The sequence below is a fragment of the Malus sylvestris genome, chromosome 3, assembly GCF_916048215.2.
Source record: "Malus sylvestris chromosome 3, drMalSylv7.2, whole genome shotgun sequence".
NCBI lineage: Eukaryota > Viridiplantae > Streptophyta > Magnoliopsida > Rosales > Rosaceae > Malus > Malus sylvestris.
This window is the reverse complement of record NC_062262.1, coordinates 28,376,646-28,395,975: the sequence shown is the minus strand read 5'-3', so window position 1 is coordinate 28,395,975 and position 19,330 is coordinate 28,376,646. Positions and strand designations below refer to the sequence as shown.

Below are 19,330 nucleotides of genomic sequence, written 5' to 3'. Positions count from 1 at the left end.
GAGAGCATCAACCATGGTAGTTTTGGCAGGCTAGGTGATGGAAGAAAAACTTGGGTTTGTCGACTAATCATTTGGTGCAGGAAACATCATTTTAATTTATTTATTTTTCTTTTATCTATAAACCAACTTAATTGCATGATCAAGGTATGCATTTCCTCTCGCATTTGCAGATAGCGTATCTTCACCAAAGTTTATAAAATATGATGCTCTGAGGTGCTATTTGCAAAGAAAAGCTCAAAGGGCAATGGGGATAGACCTCAATGATGATGGCCTCAAACCGTTGAGTTCGAAATGGATCGGCCCAACTCCTCTAAATTTTAGTTTAAACTTTAAAGAACTTTAAAGTTATTGGTATTAAGTGGTTTTTTACGCCACTTAATGATATCACTTGTAAATGAGAAATTTTAAGTTCGATTTTCGTCAAAAGCGAATTTGAACCATAGTATTGTTAGCTCGTTGTGAAGTTAAACCCACCGTCTTTTCCCCTTAGTATATATAGTATATTATTTGTTCAAAAAAATGCGCCCTCTATTGCTTCTTTGATGTCACATGCGCTATTAAATTTGATTATAAATCTCTATTATGCATTAACATTCAATAATAAAAAAAATATTAAAATTGAGATTTATAGAATAAAAAAAATTAGCAGAAAATATTATCTCTCCCATGTAGGTTAGCATTCAATGTAACGGAATTAATAGAATTAGGGCAATATAAAGTGAATTTTGAGTTTTATATAGTAAAAATATAACTTTTGAGTTTCAAATAACAAAATGGGATCCAAAATCGAGCTCCATGAGCGAAGTGGAGGGAATTATGAGTTTTAGAAGTAAAATTATAATTTTTAAGTTACAAAGACAAAATGAGATTAAAAACGAGTTGCAAGGACGTAGCTAAAAGTAAGCTTAAAACCTAGGTTTTCCTTAGTTCACAAGTAAACGCAAAAATATATTAATAACCACGTGGCAGCCTAACAGCGATCATCAAGGATAACAGTGCCTGAGTCCAGAGACAATAAGGAAATTCCTTAATCCTCTCTCCTCCACAAATTCTTATAAATCCCGATTATTCTCCGATAAACGTCAATCGGAAAGAGAGAGAGAGAGAGCGCGCGCGAGAGGTTTCGACTTTCTACTTTCCAGGGTTTTACCACACTCGCAGCCACAGAAAACTATGGGAGGCAGCGGAGTCATGAGGTCGGTGGCAAAGGTGGCCGGGATCGGCGGCGTGGTCCACGGCGGCATGATCCGCGGCGCGCCGGCGGTTCCTTCGCCGACTGGTCATTCGGTCCGCAAGGCCTCAATTCCCGTGGCAGCGACCCTCACGGCTCAGAACTACGGCGGAGGTGAAGTGGCAGCGATCGGGAAGCCTGCGTCGGACGCGGTCGACGACTTCGTCGACTGGCAGGTGGTCGGCGCCGGAGAAGATGACCTGGTGATGTCGGGCGGCGAGCCGATGCCGAGGGTTGTCTTCGATGCTGCGCCGAGCTTCAAGGAGGCCAAAGAGGCCACCGCTGAATTGAAAGACGCCCTCGATAAGTATAATTCTCCGCCAATTCAAATGATAAACTAATTTAATTGTTTTGTTTATTATTTTCCAATGAATTTCCCTTCTTTTTTGTGTTGTTTGTGTTATGCTCTGTTTGGTTAACGAGAAAAGAAAATTGCAAAATTATGAAAATCTACATTTTTTTGCAATGATTGGAAATTTACATTTCTGCTCTGGTATTGTGGAATTGCTTTGTTTGAATTACAAATTGCCAAATAGAAAGAGAATGTTTGACATTGTGTTTTTCTAGTTTTTGGGAATTTTGATTTGGCATATATTTGTATTTGTAGAAGCCGATTTTGTTGTTGAACATGAATGGTCGAAGAAATTAATTTCCTTTTTTTGGTCGAATGTGGAAGAAATTACTTACTGAAATGGTTTTCGGTGCCAAGAAAATATATTTGAGTTTATTGGTTTTTGAATGGAATTAACAATTTCTTGTTATCCAACTGTGATGTGGTTGTAGTCTTGTACACGTCTTCTTGATTTCGTATTTTGGGAGATCAGAAGTTTTCCCCCTTCCATAAGCGTAATCGGTTGCACTGTTACGAGGCGCCAAATTTATAAGATTGAAAGAGTTTTCCTTCATTTTGTTGATGTTTATGTATAATCTGTAGACTAATGTTGGCTCTATCATGCGTTCCGTACATGAACTTTCAGGGTGTATCTTTCTTCGCCCAAATCTACTGATTTGGGGGAACCGTCTGCTGCTGCTGATGCGGCTGGGCTGCCTCTGATAAAAAACCCTGAACCTGAGGAGATGGAATCCCTACTTCTTACGAGGACTTCAGTGCCGAAACATGCTCTTCATGCATTTGAAATGCTGAGTAGAAGTTCTGAAGCTCAGGTATTTGATTCAATCCCTTGCCCTTTCCGGGATCCAGGTGCTTTGAACATGAAATTTAGCATGTGTCTTTTCTTCTTAAAATGTCAAGTGCTTTAAGCTACCCGAATTTACGATGACTGGCTTCGTACGATTTGTTAGGGGACTTGATTTATTTTCTTGGTTTCGTGCCCCCAGAATGTTGTTGCTTCAATTACAAGTGACCCGAATATCTGGAGTGCTATGATGGAAAATTCTGCGGTCAAGCAATTTATGGCCAACAAGAACTATAATCTTTACACGGAAGAGCATGCTGCAGATACTTATCCAGCTTCACCTAAGAAGCTTGAAGACGAATCAGAGAAATCTGACAGCTTGGAAGATATGCTCGGTGGTTTTATGCAGAAAATCAAGCTTACAGTGGATAAGTGGGTCAATGATTTGTCGTCATTCATCCAGAACATTTTCGAACCCCCTGCAGCTGAAGCTGAAGCAGACGGAGGGAATACAGGTGCGGCTGTAGCATCTGCGTTCATGGGACTGGCGGTTATGGTTGTTATGGTGGTCTTGACGAAGCGTGCTTAGTTAATTCTAGCTCAATCTGCCGAAAAAACAATCCCAAACATGCGCGTCTTTGCGTAATGAGCGTTTGTGGAATAAATAAAAAGCAATTTGATGCCCTAAGTATTGCTACTAGATGATCAATATGCGTGCATATTTCTTTAGTGTACGTGATTTTTTTTTTCTTTTCAAATACAGTATCAGGGAGTACCGCGCATCAGGAAGTACCGCGTATGGAACCTCGATATTGATCGTTAAGCAACGGAGAAGGTAGTGACATAATATGTATAGCTTATGCAGTTTCGGTAGTCTGGATTTTTGTGATGGTTCACTTTTCTGAGAATGTTTTGTGGTCAGATTTTCGTTATGATTTATGCATTTAGAATGCTTGATCTTGACTAGTTTGGCGTCTTAGGTTGGGTTTGCAGATGCTTTTAACAATGCTCTAAAATTGCTCACACGCTAGACGGTTAGCTACTGCTTTGATTAATTCCTAATCGCTCAAAAAATGACAGACTTTGAGAAACGTCCTAATTAAAGTGCATGGTAACTTTTTATTCTCCAAATCTCAGGAATAATACAGGTATTTAGTTTTAGACACTCAGTATTACAGTCTGGTAATTTTTCTCTTCACTTGTAAATGAGAGGTCTTAGAATCTCGTAAATGACGAATTCAACACTAAATTAGGTTATCTATTATGTGGCTTACCAAGCTCTCCCTCCCCTTAGTATAAGATATGTCGTTGTACTAAAAAAAAAACATACAAGTGTTTAGTTAACCATTTTACCCTCGTTTATTTTATTTTCTTTATATTGAGGGGGAGAATCGAACAGAGGTAAACGTCCTTAAACACCATAAACGAAAATATAAGGAGTAAACAAAGTATTACTTTGTTACATTTGGCTGTGGGTTACTTTTGACTAGTTAAACTATTTCTCAAGGCTGGAGGATCTCAGGTGCTATACAATCGGCCCCAGTACCTTGAAAGATTTTTGAACTCCTCTGAGCTGCTGGATCTGGACTTTAATGGTCCAGCTTTTACTTGGCGGGGCACGAGAAACGGTTCACTGGTGGAAGAACGTCTGGACAGGGGATTATGTAATAGGAATTGGCAAGATATTTGGCCAAATACGACGGTTACTCACGGGACGATTTTGGGATCGGATCATTGCCCGATTATTATCCAAACCGAACCGGAAGCTAGGATGGGCAGGAAATTGTTTCGCTTTGAGGCGTTCTGGGCTAAGGAAGTGGAATGTAAAGAAGTGGTGAGGAAGAGTTGGGATTGTCGGGAAGAAGGGTGTGCCCAAGTGAGATGGCTAAAAAAGATTAATGACTGTCGGTCTCATCTTATCCGGTGGAGTCGAAATAAATTTAAGATGAGGGGCTATCAGATTGACTATCTGTTGGAGCAACTGGGGGAGTTACAAAAAAATTAGGAAGCGCATAGAGAGGAAATTATAGAGAAGTCTAGGTTGATTGATACCCTATGGGCGCAGGAAGAGAGTTTCTGGCAACAAAGATCTCGGATTAAGTGGTTAAGGGAGGGAGATGCTAACACCAAGTTCTTCCATCAGACCACGCTTCAACGTCGCAGAAGAAACAAGTTGCTGAAAATTAGAAACTCTAATGGTGACTGGGTGGAAAACCCCAATCAGGTTAGAAGACTGGTGGACGAGCATTTTATGAATACTTTCAGGTCTGGGGGGGTTCGGAACTGGGGGACAACTCTTGACTGCTTAACTCCGACGGTGACAGAAAAGATGAATGCTATGCTTATGGCGCCAGTCTTGGAAGAGGAGGTCAAAGATGCGGCTCTAAATATGGGTGGTCTGAAAGATCCGGGCCCTGATGGTTTTCAAGGGGTGTTTTATCATACGTTCTGGGAGAATATTGTAGGGGATGTAAACGATCTGGTCCGCTCTATGATTTTTGGGCAGGACAGCCCTAGAAATTTAAACTCCACCCACATTGTTTTGATTCCTAAGGTGCAGAATCCTGAGATGGTGTCGCAGTTCCATCCCATAAGTCTATGCAACTATTCTTACAAGATTTTATCCAAAGTGTTGGTGAATCGTTTAAAGCCTATCTTGACAGAAATTATATCCCTTATGCAGAATGCGTTTGTTGCGGGTAGACAGATACAAGACAATATTGGAATAGCCCATGAGGTGTTTCACTTCCTGAAAGTTCGAAAAGCAAAGCGCAGGTTCGAAGTTGGTATTAAGCTTGATATGCAGAAAGCTTATGACAGGGTGGAATGAGACTTCCTGGATGCAGTCATGGAAAGGATGGGCTTTGGGATTTTGTGGAAGAAGCTTATTATGGGTTGTGTTTCATCAGTTAACTTTGCGGTCATTCTGAATGGACAACCTGGTGAGAAATTTGCTCCTTCTCGTGGTCTTCGTCAGGGAGATCCCCTATCGCCTTACTTATTTCTCCTGGTGGGTGAGGTTCTCTCCAGAATGATTCAGGGGGCTGTTGAAAGGAGACAATTGGAAGGGGTGAAGTTGAGTGTGTCTGGTCCGGTCATCTCACACATTTTTTTTGCGGATGACACGTTAATCTTCCTTAAGGCGGATAGGAAGAATTGTAATAACTTGGTTGACCTCCTAAAAGATTACTGCAATGCCTCTGGGCAAGCTATTAATATGCAGAAATCTAGTGTTTTCTTTGGGTCCAACGTTCATTCGACTTTGTCCGAAGAATTGGGAAACATTTTGGGAATGACTGTTGTGGAAAACCCGGGTACCTACCTGGGGGTGTCTGTTATTTGGGGTCGCTCGAAGAGATAAGGATTAGCTTATGTGAAGGGTCGGATCTTGGGGAAGTTACAAGGATGGAAGCAAAGCATGTTATCTAAAGCAGGAAATGAGGTGTTGATCAAGGCTGTTGTCCAGGCCATTCCCGCTTACCCTATGAATATTTTTAAGTTTCCTATTATCCTATGTAAGGAATTGGATGCTTTGATTGCTAAATTTTGGTGGGATGATGCTAGTGGGAGACGAAAAACTCATTGGGTATCTATGGAGACTATGGGCTTACCAAAACATTTGGGTGGCATGGGTTTCAGAAACTTCTAGGATTTCAATGATGTTCTCCTTGCCAAGCAGTGTTGGCGTTTGATTGTTGAACCTGACTCGTTGTGGGCTCAAGTGATGAAGGCTCGTTATTTTCCGAATTGCTCCTTTCTGGATGCTACCAAAGGCGGCCGCGCTTCTTGGGCCTAGTCAAGTCTTCTGGTGGGAAGAGATTTGATTCAAAAGGGGGCTCATTAGCAGATCATGGGTGGGGAGGAGGTTCGTCTATGGATTGATAGATGGCTGCCTGCGTTACCGTCGGGACATCCCTCTCCCTCGGGTGGTGTTTCAATGACCAGGAGCACACGGGTAAGTTCTATAATTTGCCCATCTTCCAAGACCTGGGACTTTGAGTTTCTCCTGCCCTTCCTGTCGACGGAGGAGTGTGCGGCAATTAGAGATACCCCAATTGGGAACCCTAGGAGGAAGGACCGATTGGTTTGGGCGTCTAACAGAAATGGCAGCTATTCGGTCAAGTCGGGTTATTTATGGTTACAGCTGCAATCCCTTTCGTTGAGAGATCATCGTTCCCCCCATCACTCGTTCTGTGCCGGAGTTGCTGTGGAAGGGAATCTGGAGGGTCAAGGTGCTGGCTAAGGTTAGACTTTTTCTATGGAGCTCTCTCCACAACGCTTTAGCTACTGTGGTTGTGCTGTTTCGAAGACGTTCTTCTCCAACCCCTATATGCCCAATCTGTCTTTGTCAGGAGGAAACTATTGAGCATCTTTTTCTTCTCTGCCCATGGGTCAATTCAATTTGGTTTGGTGGGGCTCTTACGTACATTATCCAGTTGGGGAGCTTCTCTAGCTGGGGTGTTTGGCTGCATGCTGTCTTCACTTCTAATTTGGGATCTTTGGCGAGTAAAGACCGGGTTCAGACTTATGTGCTTGTCACGTGTTGGCATATATGGAAGTCCCGTTGTGATTATGTCTTTAACCAGGTCCCTATCATTCCCTCTAAGGTTATTATGGGTATCGGTATTTCTGTTGCTGAGTTCTTTAATGCCAGGTTGGTCCCTGAGAACTCGCAGACAGTGGATCGTGGTTGGGTCAGGCAGATTTGCAGGTGGACCCCTCATGTCTCCCCTTTTGTTAAACTGAACGTGGATGCTAGCTGGTCTCGGTTGAATAATTCTGGGTTTGCTGCGGTGGTGGCTCGGGATGCTAGGGGGGATTTTATTGCTGCAGTGAGGTATCCCATTTTTGCGTCTTGTGTTGCGATGGCCGAGGCTTTGGCTCTGCTCCGTGGTTGTGAGTTAGCGGTCTCCTTGAATTTTAGCTCGGTCATTTTTTAATCTGATTCTCTGGAATCTATTTCATGTCTTTCGAATTCTCTTCTGAATGGCAATTGGGAGGCTTTCCCTATCTTGGCTAATGCTTGGGATTTGGGTGAATCTTTCCAGAATTGTCGCTGGTCTTGGGTCCCAAGATCGGCCAATATGGCGGCGGATTTTCTTGCGTCGTTTGGTAATTTGGAGATGTGTAATGTTGTTTGGGTCAATCGTCCCCCATCTTCGTTATTTTTGTCCTGAACAATGATGGTTTACCTTGTCCTCATTAGTTTCCCCTTTTGGCAATGTAGAGGGCGACGCTTAGCTTTGCTGCTGCGTCCTCTTTGTTGTACCCTTCTGCACTGTCTTCATGGTTTGTTTGTGTTTGCCTTTGTGTTGGCTTTCGGTGTTTGCTTTGGCCTCTTGGCCCTGGAATGGATTTCTCAGTTTGCCAAAAAAAAACTATTTCTCATAGCAGAGATACTACAAACAGTTATTTCCTCTGCTGCATTGATTACAATGAAAATTACAAATCTTAGATCATAATTAATCTACAAAACTGAACAATTACATCCACTTGTAATCGTAGCTAGTAGAACGGTGCGGGGAGTCGAGCTCTTCGCTTTCCTATAGCGCCAAGCAGGCTTCTCCTGCCGTGCAAATTCATTGCTCGTCTGCTGTAAAAATGGACATTCGAGACATAATTGGTGTTGCATTAGTCATTACTTATGTACATGACGTCCTCTTTTGATATGTGCATCTTCCCTATGTCTCTCCTACCGTTTACTTGTGTCCGATCAGGTTCCCCTCGCTGGAAAGAACATAGATTTAACGCACAGCAAATGCTAACGGACTATAATAATGGTAACAGCAACATAAAAATGGAAAATCGCATCGGTACTAGGAGTCTAGGAGTGTGCACTCACCTTCCTCAAGACAAATGCCAAATAGAGATGAGCTACTTCCCATTCATCATTCGATAGTGTACCTGGATATTGCAAAGCAGAAATGAGAAGCATTAAGCTAATTAAAAAAAATCATAAATAAGCACCTGAAACTAAATTGTCACAGTTGATAGGAAACAAACTTACTTTGATCTTGGTTACCATCACCCAATGCACCAAGCCTCCGCATTAACTCCACAAATTCTGGTTTTTTAATGTACTCATGCACAAATTCATGGTTGTTCTTCACCAAAACTAGCTCCATATCGTACTGCAACAGGTCAATTCATTTATATGAATACGAGAAGACTTTTAGCGAAAAGTAGATAAACGTTTCAAATAGCTCCTTTCAATTAGAAGTGTGTGCTTCTGAATGCACTTCTGTCACCATTTCTGATGAAAGAAAGTATACCTCTTCAACCAACGATTTGAAAACATGAAAGGGAACAATCCATTCCGGGCAATCAACAGCATCCTCCAGGTGAAACTTGTACTTGATACCAAAGGGGCTCGAAGACTTGAATTTCTGCAACCACACATGAAGCATTTATCAAATTAGGAATAATTAAAAAAAAAAGTTTATAAATTAAATACTCATGTCTCAGATTGGAGAATAGCCAAATTGAAAAATAAAGCGTCTGAGTAAATTCATACCTTTTCAGAAAAGTCTTCATCAAAACGTATCCAGTAGACGCTATTACCAAAGACCAATCCTTCAGCTGGACATCACAATGAAAATACCATCTCCGATAAATAATGGTGAAAGTAGTCTGCCATGCCCAAGATCTTAATGCTAAACATAAGAGAGTGAAATGGGAAATTCATTTTTTTTTTTAATGAATTTTCACTATTTACTCGGCCAGGGAGAATATATTGCTTATGAGACAAATGCCAACAGTTAACAGTGTCAAATTTGTTTCCTTTTCGTAGGTCACAGTTTAACATGACTCTCAAAGGAAATGAATCATCAAGGCATAAGATAAACCTTCTCTGAGCTTTTTGATAATCACATTTGCATCGGGCATTGTTCCAATAAAAGTACCGCCAGGGCGCAGTAAAGCCGATACATTAGCCAAGGCTCGCCGCGCACGTGCCTCAGTAGACCAGGAATAATGCAAGGCAAACTGCAGAATAAAATGTGTTTTAAGCAGTCAGTTTCAAAGGCTTTCCTCCCCTCAAATCTTTTAATTACATTACAATATAAGGTAGAAAGCTATTAGTGCATGAGAGGCTCACCTGGCAACTGACAACATCAAAGGGGGCATCATCAGCCAGGACTTTATCCAGGCGAACCTGAAACCATGCACATACATAGCATAAATAATCATACGTTACAGACGCACTAAGCAGGGTAAACATATGCTGCTTCCTAATGGCTTCTTCTTTGATTGAGTGAGGCAAAGGCAAGCTCCCAAGGAACAGAGCAATGACTTAGTTAGCAGCTATCCAATTTGCAATTACCTCATAGCAATCTCCACATATAAGATGCGCAGGAAATGTAAACTTTTTACGATGCTGATGATGGTCAGCATCACCATTGTAACGAGTACGACAATCTTCTATCTGTACAAATATTTGAACAAAATAATAAGATTGTTGATGATGGCACACTTTTAAATATAATCACACTAAGGACAAGAGGCAGACAACAAGACTGACTTCCAACATTCTTGATAAGGTCTTGCGCAAAAAGATGTCACTCATTTTTCATCGGAGAAATACACACATGAAAAGAGGATTTCACACATGAAAGAGAAGGATGGCATTCAAAAAGATCTTTACTGTCATAAGAACTGGGAAATCTATTGCTACGTGATGAGGTGGTGCAAGACAAAGAAAAACTAAAAGTAAGTCACACACAATGATAAAACAGAATTTTCCTAGGTCAGAAAAATAGCATTAAAACCTCTCAAGTCTCAACTCACCCACAGAACAATGCCATATCATCCTAAACCCTGTATTTGTCCATATATGGTACAGTTTGCTAGAACTCATTCCTTGTTTGACAAGAAAAAATACTTTCCCTTCGTATGAAATAAAAACTAAACAGCTATTGAAAAAAAAAAAATTCTCTCAAACATTGATGAATTGAACAGATGACACTTCACAATAGCTATAATAGGCCAACTAGAAGTCAACACGTACTAATGCAAATTTTCCAACATTAATGAATAATACGACATTCACCTCTCCCAGACCCTGCGTAAAGCGGGAGCCTTGTGCACTGGGTACGACATTTTTTTTAATGAATAATACGACACTTCACCATAGCTCTAATGTCGGCCAACTAAAAATGTATTACTACTAATGCAAATTTATGCATCCTGAAATGTAGGTCAGCAATTGAGTGGGAATACAGCAAAATATGGTGCTAGAATAAGTTTTCTACTCCATTAAACAATAACTAGTTAACTGCGATGAAGAGAGTAGACAGACTCAACGAAGCTATTTATGAAAAAGAAAAATGCGAACTAATAAGCCAAGTATAACCAAATTTAAATACTTACCGAGCCTTCAGCGATATCAATTCCAACATAATACCCAATTTTTGCCTTGTCCCATTTGATGAGATCACCCCCCTAGAAAATAAATTACATTTAAAAGAGAATACTTAGTTGCAGGGAGGGGAAAACGAAAAGATAGAAATGGACCACCAATACCTTGCCACATGCAAGATCCAGAACAGCATCTCCTTTGCGAGCATATAGCTGGATTAAAACACTCTTAATCTGCTCAACGAGAGAAGGAACTATAACCAACTGAAAAGTATGAAGTGTAATCAAACAATTTTGAAGTATTAATTAAGTAGATTAAAAGACAAACCCAATTGTTAAGCTTCTTTAAATGGATGATTGGACTAGCTTCTCGTTCTTCTAGAGTTTGATTCGTCCTTGCACTGTAATGATCGGCCACTTTACGTGCAAATTTTTTTGTGGTTTCATCCTCCAAGAATTCTGCATCACCTAAGACCACAATGTAATAAACCATGGTTAGAAAACCATGAAGATTTCAAATTTTCAATTTTGAATTTTCCTTTTGTATGGCTATTAGACACACACACACAGAAAATGCATACATGCATACATATACATATATTTCCTTTGCTTTGTTTCAGCTATAAAAAAAAATAGTTAGAATTAGAAAATTCAAAATTTAGTCACATTCCCTTCTTCTCCATTTCCCCTGTTACCAAATAGTGGGGAACTAAAAATCCCAGGTTCGAATTAATCCCCCACACTAATCAGACACACAGAAAACATTCAATAAATTGGCAATCGAAAACACAAAACAAATAAGAAAAAAAGTTTTCAACTTGTGCAATTCTCTTCCTCTTCCTTCACTTATCAGCAAAAACCCACAAAACCCAGATCCAAAAACTCCCGAAATAACCTAAAAGATTACCAATTTACCAGAAGAAATCACAAATCCGAACCAGAAAACAAAAGGGGTTTACGATTTCCACCTTCTGGGTTGTGTTTGAATCTCGACTGGGGAGGCCCGAGTGAGGTGGAGGACGATTCCGAGTACCCTCGTTTCATGGGCAAAAATAGAAATTGCACCGGGACACAATCGGGGTTCGGCGAGGAAGAACCGAATGCCGGCACAAAATTAGAACTTTGATATCAAGAAGCAAACACAGACAGACAGCAACGTTAATTTTCTTTATATTTGTGCGTGTTTTGATTCTTGAGGCGTATATTTGTGTGTGTGTGTATAATTATTGGTGAGGTGAGAGGGGCAAGGAGTGAAGGAGAAAGGCTTGAACAGATTTGAACGGTGGCTCCGAGTGGTGTTTTTCTGTATCTAATTCTTACGTTTGCAGGCCGCCTGGTGTGGTAGGGTGCGTTTCTGATTTTTCCCCTAGTTTTATGAATATCTTTTCACCTTTTGCACTATGAGTCAAAAGATTATTCAAACCCACCCTTCCGTTTTGTCCTTTTAAAATTTTAAAAGATGAGAGCAGTTCCACCGTTTCTAACGCCATCCTATTCACTGTTTAATCAGTCTAGTGAATAGTAATTATTTTTAATAAACAGTAATTATCTTTTACATTTTCACATGTACATTAAATAATCATGTCAATAGGCAATAAAATATTAGTATTTTTTTTTATAAATAATACAAAATAATTTTATTTGTAATTTCGGATATGATTTTTAATCGGCTTCGTTGTACCACTTTCTATTAAAAAAAAAAATTTATTTTTTTATTTTTTCTTTTCATTGGTGCACACCATTCCAAAACCTTTGTTTTTTTTTTCATATGGTGTCGATGCACCATTCCAAAACCTTTTTTTTATGAATATTTTGGTTGCGGTTCCTAATCCTTAACATTCTTTGACTAAAACCTTAATGATATTCAAAGTTTGATCAAAGTTCATTGACTTTGTACACATCATTATATTACAATTAATATTTATATTTTTATAATTTTGACATTAATTGTTTGATATTTTATGAGATTTATAATCCTATAAATTTAAAATCCCTCATTATAATACTATTAGAAACTGTTACAATAAAAAAATTCAAACATTTTGATTGAATAAATGGATAAAAACTATGTAAAAATAAGAAATAATAAATGGCAAAAGAATGTATTCATAGTGTTAAAAAATATTGGTACATTTCACATATAACAAAGTGGTACATTAATAAAGAAGAATGGGTACATTATAAATAAATTAGGATACATATAAAAGATTAAAAAATTATGAGTAAAAATGAATTTTTAAAAAATATAGGCGCTAAAAGAAATTAATACATGGGTACAAAATAAAACTAAAAAGAAAATACTACAAATTTAAAAAAATGTTGCAAATTAAAAGTGGGTACATACTAAAAATATAAATATATGATACAAAGTTTAGGCATAAAACATAAATATACCATATGTAATTTTCCTATCATTGATTAAATATACAATGTTACGTGACAGTATACACAGGGTACAAACACAAATAAAACTTTAAAAAATGTGGGCACAAAAAGAAACTAATATATGGTTACAAATTAAAAATAAATAAAAAATTGGTACAAATTAAAAATAGGTACAATAAAAATATATGATAAAAAATTTAGCCATAAATATAAATATACTAATTGTAACATTTTTAACACCAAATGAATATATTTAAAAATAAAAATATTTTATTATTCAAATAATTAATGATGTTATTAATATCCAAGGACTTTGATCAAAAATTGAAAATGAATAAGATCTTAATCAATGGACTAACAAAAAAAATGATGTGAACCTAATTTCTCTTTTTTTTATTATTTTTTTCTTCTTCTTTTCGCATGGTGCCAATGCACCATTCCAAAAGCTCTGTGTTTTTTTTTTCTTTCCTTTTCAAGCTCAGCAGCTCTCATTCACTTGAGCTCCAGAGGTAAGGCCTGAGACTCTGACAACATCAATAGTCGATCAGTGCAAAAATTCACAGTTTTTCTTTAGTTAAGTAGGTAAAGGATCGCCAACTCCTTAGTTAAAATCTCTCTCTCTCTCTCTCTCTCTCTCTCTCTCTCTCTCTCTCTAAAAAACAAATCCCAAATCGTGCGATCTGGGTGCACGAGTGGAAGGAGGGGGATCGCGAGTGCATGGAGGCGAAGGCAGTGTGGTGTGCGGTGGAGTCGAAGCCTGCTGGGTTTTAAAAATTTTAATAATATTTTATATTTTTATTAATTTTATATTATGGCTGGCGTCGCCCTGACGTCACCCCACGTCACATTGCCTTCAAGCTCTCGGGCTGGCAACTCATGCCGGGCCTTTCCCTCAAGCCTGCTAGGGCTCCCTCGCCAGCACACCCTGGGCTTGCTTGCTCAGGCTCTCTGCCACTATTTGCGGGCCTATCCCTCGACCTCCAGCACACGCTAGAGCTGTTCTGATAGCCCTAGTCAGGCGGTTTGTTGAGATCTTTGCGTCTAGGCGGTTAGACGTAGTGTAGGCAAGAGTTTAGGTGAACATAATTATATTGAAATACATCAATTACAAAAGTAAGATGGCATATAAATTAAAGTATGAGAATTTGAACGAAAAACTTTCGGTACTATTCATTTTAACAAAAAATCACATTTTTACACTAAAAAGTTAATCCTGGTATTATTCACTTTACCCTTTATTTTGTCATTATTGTTAAAACTCAAAGTTTTCAAACTATTTTTCATTAGTTTTCCTTTAAAGTGATAGGTCATATTGAAAATATAGAAAACAAGCATATAATAAGTTTTCATCCAATTATTCAACAAATCTCTTACAATTTAGTGAACGAAAATAAAATGCCTAAGCGAGAGTCACGATGTAAGCGGATGCATAGATGGATCTAGAGAAACAAGGCGAACACCTAAAGAAACCTAGCCACATTTTCTTAATTTTCAAACGTCTAATAATTAATCAGAACGGTAACAAATCATTGCTAGAGATTTTTAGAAAAGCTGTCTTTACCGGTTGTAATCAATGTTCTAAAAAACGGCCTAGGCGCTGGACGGTGGTGGCAGGCTGGGCTGTGCTAGGCGGGTAGGAGGTTTTTTTTTTTTTTTTTTTTTTGAAATTAAAATAAAAATCCTATCTACATTACTATATTTCCTTATTTTCCTCCTATCTTGCATTTTATGTGGTTTTAAATTGTGAACTTATTGTACATGTGTCATCCTACAATACTCCTTACTATGGTTATACATGACATATATGCTTAATGTGTTTTGAAGTTTTAGACTTGTTGGATACTCTTTTATTATCTTATTCATGGATTTCATACAAATTTAATTTTTTGTAAGTGTCAATATGCACTTATTTACAAGATATATAAGAAATTTACCTAAATCTGTTTAAATCGCCTAGGCAGTAGGCGCCAACTTGCCACTCGATCAGCGCCTAATGTTTTTTTAGAACCTTGTAATTCATTTTAAAGATTAAAAATAAAAATCTTTGGGAGGGTGCTCCCAGAATACGGCCGATGGCGTCCTGATAGACCAAACATAGTAACAATCGCCTGAGACGGTTCCGACCTCATCGTTTCGAGCCCTACTCCGCCTCTGCGGGAAAAATGCCGGTATGCATGCCATTCTTCCCGCGCTCTTTGATTCTTTCTCCACAAATTTTGCGTTTTTCTTTTTGTTCAGAAACACAATTAAAGTCAGTTAATTGAAAATTTAATCAAAGCAATTTGGGTTGCTGTAAATTGGAATCTACTGCATCTGATGGACATCGATTTTGTGATGCTTGATTGTGAACTCATGTTTTTGTTTTAGTTAATGTATTTTGTTTTGGTTCAATGTTGTCTGTCTAATTTGTTAGTTGGAATAGACAGATAAGAAGGTTTGGACTTTTGGGATTTCGTCATTGAAATTTCATAGATTTTTGCTTTGATATATTCATGGCATCTGTACAAATTGTTATTTATATGCTTTGTAGCAAAAGAATTTTGTTAGATGTGGCGTCTCGGGTCATCGTTAACTTGGAGAAGTGTTCTAAACCACTGTACTGAAGTTTTAGGAATCCTTGTTAGGTTCTTCTTGTAATCCACATAGTAGAGACCGAACCGAACAGTGTATCCCATGTTCCATTCCCAGTTGTCGAGCAGTGACCACACAAAATAACCACGCACGTCACAGTTGTCTTGCCTGCATTGATTGAGTTTTCTGTTAAGTTTGTGTGTACAATGTTGGAGTTCTAGAAATGTCACGAAATAACCTCACAAAGATATCGAAGTGGGGAGTGGTTATTACCTTATAGCAGCAGATAGGTTCGAGAGATAGTCCCTGTGAAAGGTTATCCTCTTTTCGTCGTTTAAAGCCTTTTCTAAAGGTATGAAACGTTTATTTGGATCATCCATACCTGTGCTCATGCATTTGAACATCTGTTATTTCATGAAACTTTGAATTATAAGTTGTGAATCTGAATCTAGTCTACTCACCATTTTCTGTTATTATCATCGGGGGGTTCCCATACTTATCTTTCAGGTGTCTTGCCAACTTTCGGATGCCCCATGGGACAATGCGCAACCAGCGGGAAGCTGCCTGGAGGAGGAAGCACCGACAAGCTTTCTTAAATATGAAATCAGTGACTGAATTCAAGGTTTTAGGAAGGGTTTGAGACATACTCTTTCTCCGATTGCCACTCCTCCTTTGTATGCTACAACGAAAGCCAGGTATAATAATAATCAGTTGACATCCTGATTTTGATTTTTTGTAATTAGGGTAGTGCTTGGTCTTCTGGAATGGACCTTGGAATGGAATAGACATTCCATACGCAGGAATATGCTGGATGGAATGCCCATACCATTGCTTGGTCGACAGGAAAAAAAAAATGGAATGGGCAATTTCCTTTCGCCCAAAGTGTTTTATAATTCCAATTGCTTTCCTTACCAATTTTACTTGTCCTACTTTGACCTTAACTCTTTCAGCGTTCATTCCATTCAATTCCATTCCGGTGATCATTCCAGCAACCAAACACTACAAGCGGGTACAAAGTGCGTCATCTTACGGGTTGAAATGACTGCAGCATCAGATGTAGCATCCTGCATTATGAACTTTCGAATCCGAGTCCTGTCATTTCGAGCATAATATGTGGTGTAGTGGTTTAGGCCAACAAAGTCCAAGGTTCCAACCAGGAAATTTGAGATTTCCTGCGAAATCTCTGGTAATCTCTTATCCACAAGCTTCTTCATTGAAAGTGGATATTCGCCAAAAAATAGTGGATCAAGGAACCTGATTCACTTTTCTGTGTTATGCGTGTTTATACAATTTTTGGTCTCTGTGATGCGTAGAACATTTACAAAGAAATTACCATCCCAATGAAAAATCGATTGCTCTGTGTGCTGCATCTCTGTCCTCATCATTATCAGATACAGGCTCATACCATTTGGCATCCAATGAAATTCCTACTTGGCCTCCTTGTGTCTCCTAGATGGTTCAGTAAAAAAACATAAGTTCCATGTGTCATTTTCTTTAACATATGGCATAAAGTTTACCAGTTGAGTTAGGAAGTATAATTATACAGAAATGAGGGTACCTTGAAAAATTGCCGGTAACTATGATAAGCGGCAGCATGAGACAGTAGGATGTTGTGAGCAACAATGTACGGTTCAGCAGATGAATTTCCCTTCTTACAAAACAAATGGCCAAGAATAGAACATCTCCCCGGAGCTTGTATGCCCAAGTCATAACCTTGGAGTGCATTACCATGAGGCTCGTTGAAGGTGATCCAATTCTTAACTCTGTCGCCAAAGGTTTTGAAGCAGGTGAAGGCATAATGTTCAAAGTCTTTTCTGTAAGCAAGTGAGGTAAATGTTAAGTTTTTTTCAGCATTTTCAAATCCTTTTCTGCAGCTGTTTGATACTTACATTATGTTTGCACTCAACCACCCTTCGTATCTGTCTTCAAGCGCTTGTGGAAGATCCCAGTGATATAGAGTTACAAAAGGTTTGATCCCTAATCGAAAAGAATAGTTTGACCTTCAATAACGTTGTCATTGAGAAAGAATTATTTTCTTAAAATCAGTTATGCATTTCAATGGCGTTGTAAAAGCAATCGAATTGTAATCTTGAAAAATAATTCTCTAGCTAAGAATTATGTTCTTATTGAGGTCTCATTGCATACCTTTTTCGAGTAAAGCATCTATAAGGCTGTTGTAGTAGTTTATTCCTTCTGAGTTGGATTCTCCTGTTCCGTCTGTCTCAGGTTATTTTCGAAAGCAGTAAGTAATCAGAAGACAGTGAGGTAGAGAAAAGGAAAATCTGGACAGAATCAAATCTTACTTGGAAAAATTCTCGGCCACGATATTGAGAATCTGTATGCATCCACTCCCATATCCTTCATCAACTCTATATCACTCTGCAAATATTAAGTTTAGTTTAGTAATTTATAATATACTTGAACTCTGCCATTTATTTACTCTGGATATGTTTTGTGTTATGCTATTATAATAACACCATTAGAACTTCTATCCAAAATAAAGAATTTAATGGGATAAAATAGGTATGAAAGTTCTAATGGGTTACTCAAAAGGACCATTGCTCCACACTCTTAACAAGTTCAGGGGGGCCAATGGTCACTGATTTTTTGTCAGGGACCCAAGTTCCAATTAGACTAAAGTTAAGGGACCGTTGCTCTAATTTTCTCTTAATTCATTACGAAAGACTTGTCTGAACTAAAAAAAGACTTGGAAGAAAAGAAAACTTTGAGACAATCTGCTATTGCTTGTAAGGTTAAAACTCCAGAAAGTCAACTTAGGTCACTGTTATGTTCACCTGAAATCTGTGATATTGATCAACTGCTGTGTCTGCATTGCTGAAGTCCAGAATCCTCCCTGTTAAACAAACAAAACAATCTCAAAGCCGCTTCTTCCGATCATATCTTCCGTAAATTTCTCTTTGTTTTTTGCACATCATTTAAAATGCCTCATTGAATTTGAATTCATACCTGGTTCTTTCGCGAAAGTGTCCCATACGCTAACTCCCTTGTTTCCTTCATTTGCAGCGCCCTCAAACTACACCACATACAAGACCCCATGAATGGTTAAACTGCTATTTGACATGCAAGCTCTGTCGAGATATTGAAACCGAAACAAAGGAATACCTGGTGTGCTGAGGAAGCTGTTCCGAAAACAAACCCGTCGGGGAAATCAGCTCTGCCAAGAGATTCCGCGTTTGCGAAGAGCCTGGCTATCAAAACCAGGACGAGGCATAGCCTCATGGCGAAGTCTTGAGGTTAGCTTCCAGCTTCATGGAGGATTCTGAATTTATAGAGGAAGTAGAATAATAAGCTAGCTTAATTTTAAAGTGAAGGATATGATCCCATTCCTCACCAAATTAAAATAAAAAATTAATTAAAAAAAAAAAAAAGATTCAAAAATATGTTGGAGGCAGAATTGGGCAAAAGGGTTCGATTGCGCTGGAAGGTGACGTGGGGAGGTTGGCCGTTCTTTGTGTGCACGTTACAAACGATAAATTTGGAAATTCAGGCGCTCCTCAGACGAAGCAACTTTCATGTTTGAACGTACTTTAAAGGTTTTTGTTTCAAATATTATTGTCACTTAGTAGTTACGGTCTAACTGTATTTATTCTACTTGAAATTATGAGGTCTTAGAATCGGGTTATTTGCTGGA

The 19,330-nt window shown here is 38.6% G+C and overlaps 4 protein-coding genes and 2 long non-coding RNA genes across 9 annotated transcripts; 4 read left to right on the top strand and 2 right to left on the bottom strand.

Moving 5' to 3' along the window:
* Positions 1–1,016: 1,016 nt before the first annotated feature.
* LOC126616061 (uncharacterized) lies at positions 1,017–3,333 on the top strand. Its single transcript, XM_050284023.1, has 3 exons — positions 1,017–1,538; positions 2,209–2,395; positions 2,570–3,333. Exons 1-3 carry the CDS (start codon positions 1,174–1,176, stop codon positions 2,954–2,956), a joined length of 939 nt encoding a protein of 312 aa, XP_050139980.1. The 5' UTR covers positions 1,017–1,173; the 3' UTR covers positions 2,957–3,333.
* A 2,884-nt stretch (positions 3,334–6,217) lies between these two features.
* On the top strand, positions 6,218–7,307 carry LOC126617132 (uncharacterized). Its single transcript, XM_050285183.1, has 2 exons — positions 6,218–6,322; positions 6,720–7,307. The coding sequence occupies exons 1-2, from the start codon at positions 6,218–6,220 to the stop codon at positions 7,305–7,307; spliced, it is 693 nt and encodes a 230-aa protein (XP_050141140.1).
* Positions 7,308–7,730: 423 nt separating this feature from the next.
* LOC126616060 (mRNA cap guanine-N7 methyltransferase 1-like) lies at positions 7,731–12,110 on the bottom strand. The gene is made up of 12 exons (XM_050284022.1): positions 11,691–12,110; positions 11,051–11,190; positions 10,888–10,956; positions 10,735–10,806; positions 9,689–9,790; positions 9,464–9,520; positions 9,213–9,351; positions 8,882–8,946; positions 8,640–8,753; positions 8,375–8,498; positions 8,210–8,271; positions 7,731–8,094 (listed from the first exon to the last, which is right to left on the bottom strand). Exons 1-12 carry the CDS (start codon positions 11,764–11,766, stop codon positions 7,999–8,001), a joined length of 1,116 nt encoding a protein of 371 aa, XP_050139979.1. The 5' UTR covers positions 11,767–12,110; the 3' UTR covers positions 7,731–7,998.
* A 3,008-nt stretch (positions 12,111–15,118) lies between these two features.
* Positions 15,119–16,774, top strand: LOC126616068 (uncharacterized). Of its 2 annotated transcripts, XR_007620996.1 has the most exons (4): positions 15,129–15,275; positions 15,732–16,030; positions 16,186–16,373; positions 16,629–16,774. It is a non-coding gene; the product is annotated as an uncharacterized LOC126616068 (long non-coding RNA). The 2 variants fall into 2 exon arrangements; XR_007620997.1 differs by lacking the exon at positions 15,732–16,030 and having other exon boundaries at positions 15,119–15,275.
* Positions 15,558–18,947, bottom strand: LOC126616059 (putative beta-glucosidase 41). 2 transcript variants are annotated; one of them, XM_050284020.1, is made up of 13 exons: positions 18,802–18,947; positions 18,646–18,712; positions 18,474–18,532; positions 17,982–18,057; positions 17,824–17,895; positions 17,568–17,655; positions 17,237–17,492; positions 17,012–17,127; positions 16,709–16,932; positions 16,326–16,357; positions 16,140–16,242; positions 15,952–16,060; positions 15,558–15,846 (listed from the first exon to the last, which is right to left on the bottom strand). In XM_050284020.1, exons 1-13 carry the CDS (start codon positions 18,916–18,918, stop codon positions 15,651–15,653), a joined length of 1,515 nt encoding a protein of 504 aa, XP_050139977.1. In that variant the 5' UTR covers positions 18,919–18,947; the 3' UTR covers positions 15,558–15,650. The 2 variants fall into 2 exon arrangements, with proteins under 2 accessions (XP_050139977.1, XP_050139978.1); XM_050284021.1 differs by having other exon boundaries at positions 17,237–17,441.
* On the top strand, positions 17,363–19,330 carry LOC126616066 (uncharacterized). Of its 2 annotated transcripts, XR_007620994.1 has the most exons (4): positions 17,363–17,507; positions 17,609–17,646; positions 17,905–18,015; positions 18,703–19,330. It is a non-coding gene; the product is annotated as an uncharacterized LOC126616066 (long non-coding RNA). The 2 variants fall into 2 exon arrangements; XR_007620993.1 differs by having other exon boundaries at positions 17,501–17,646.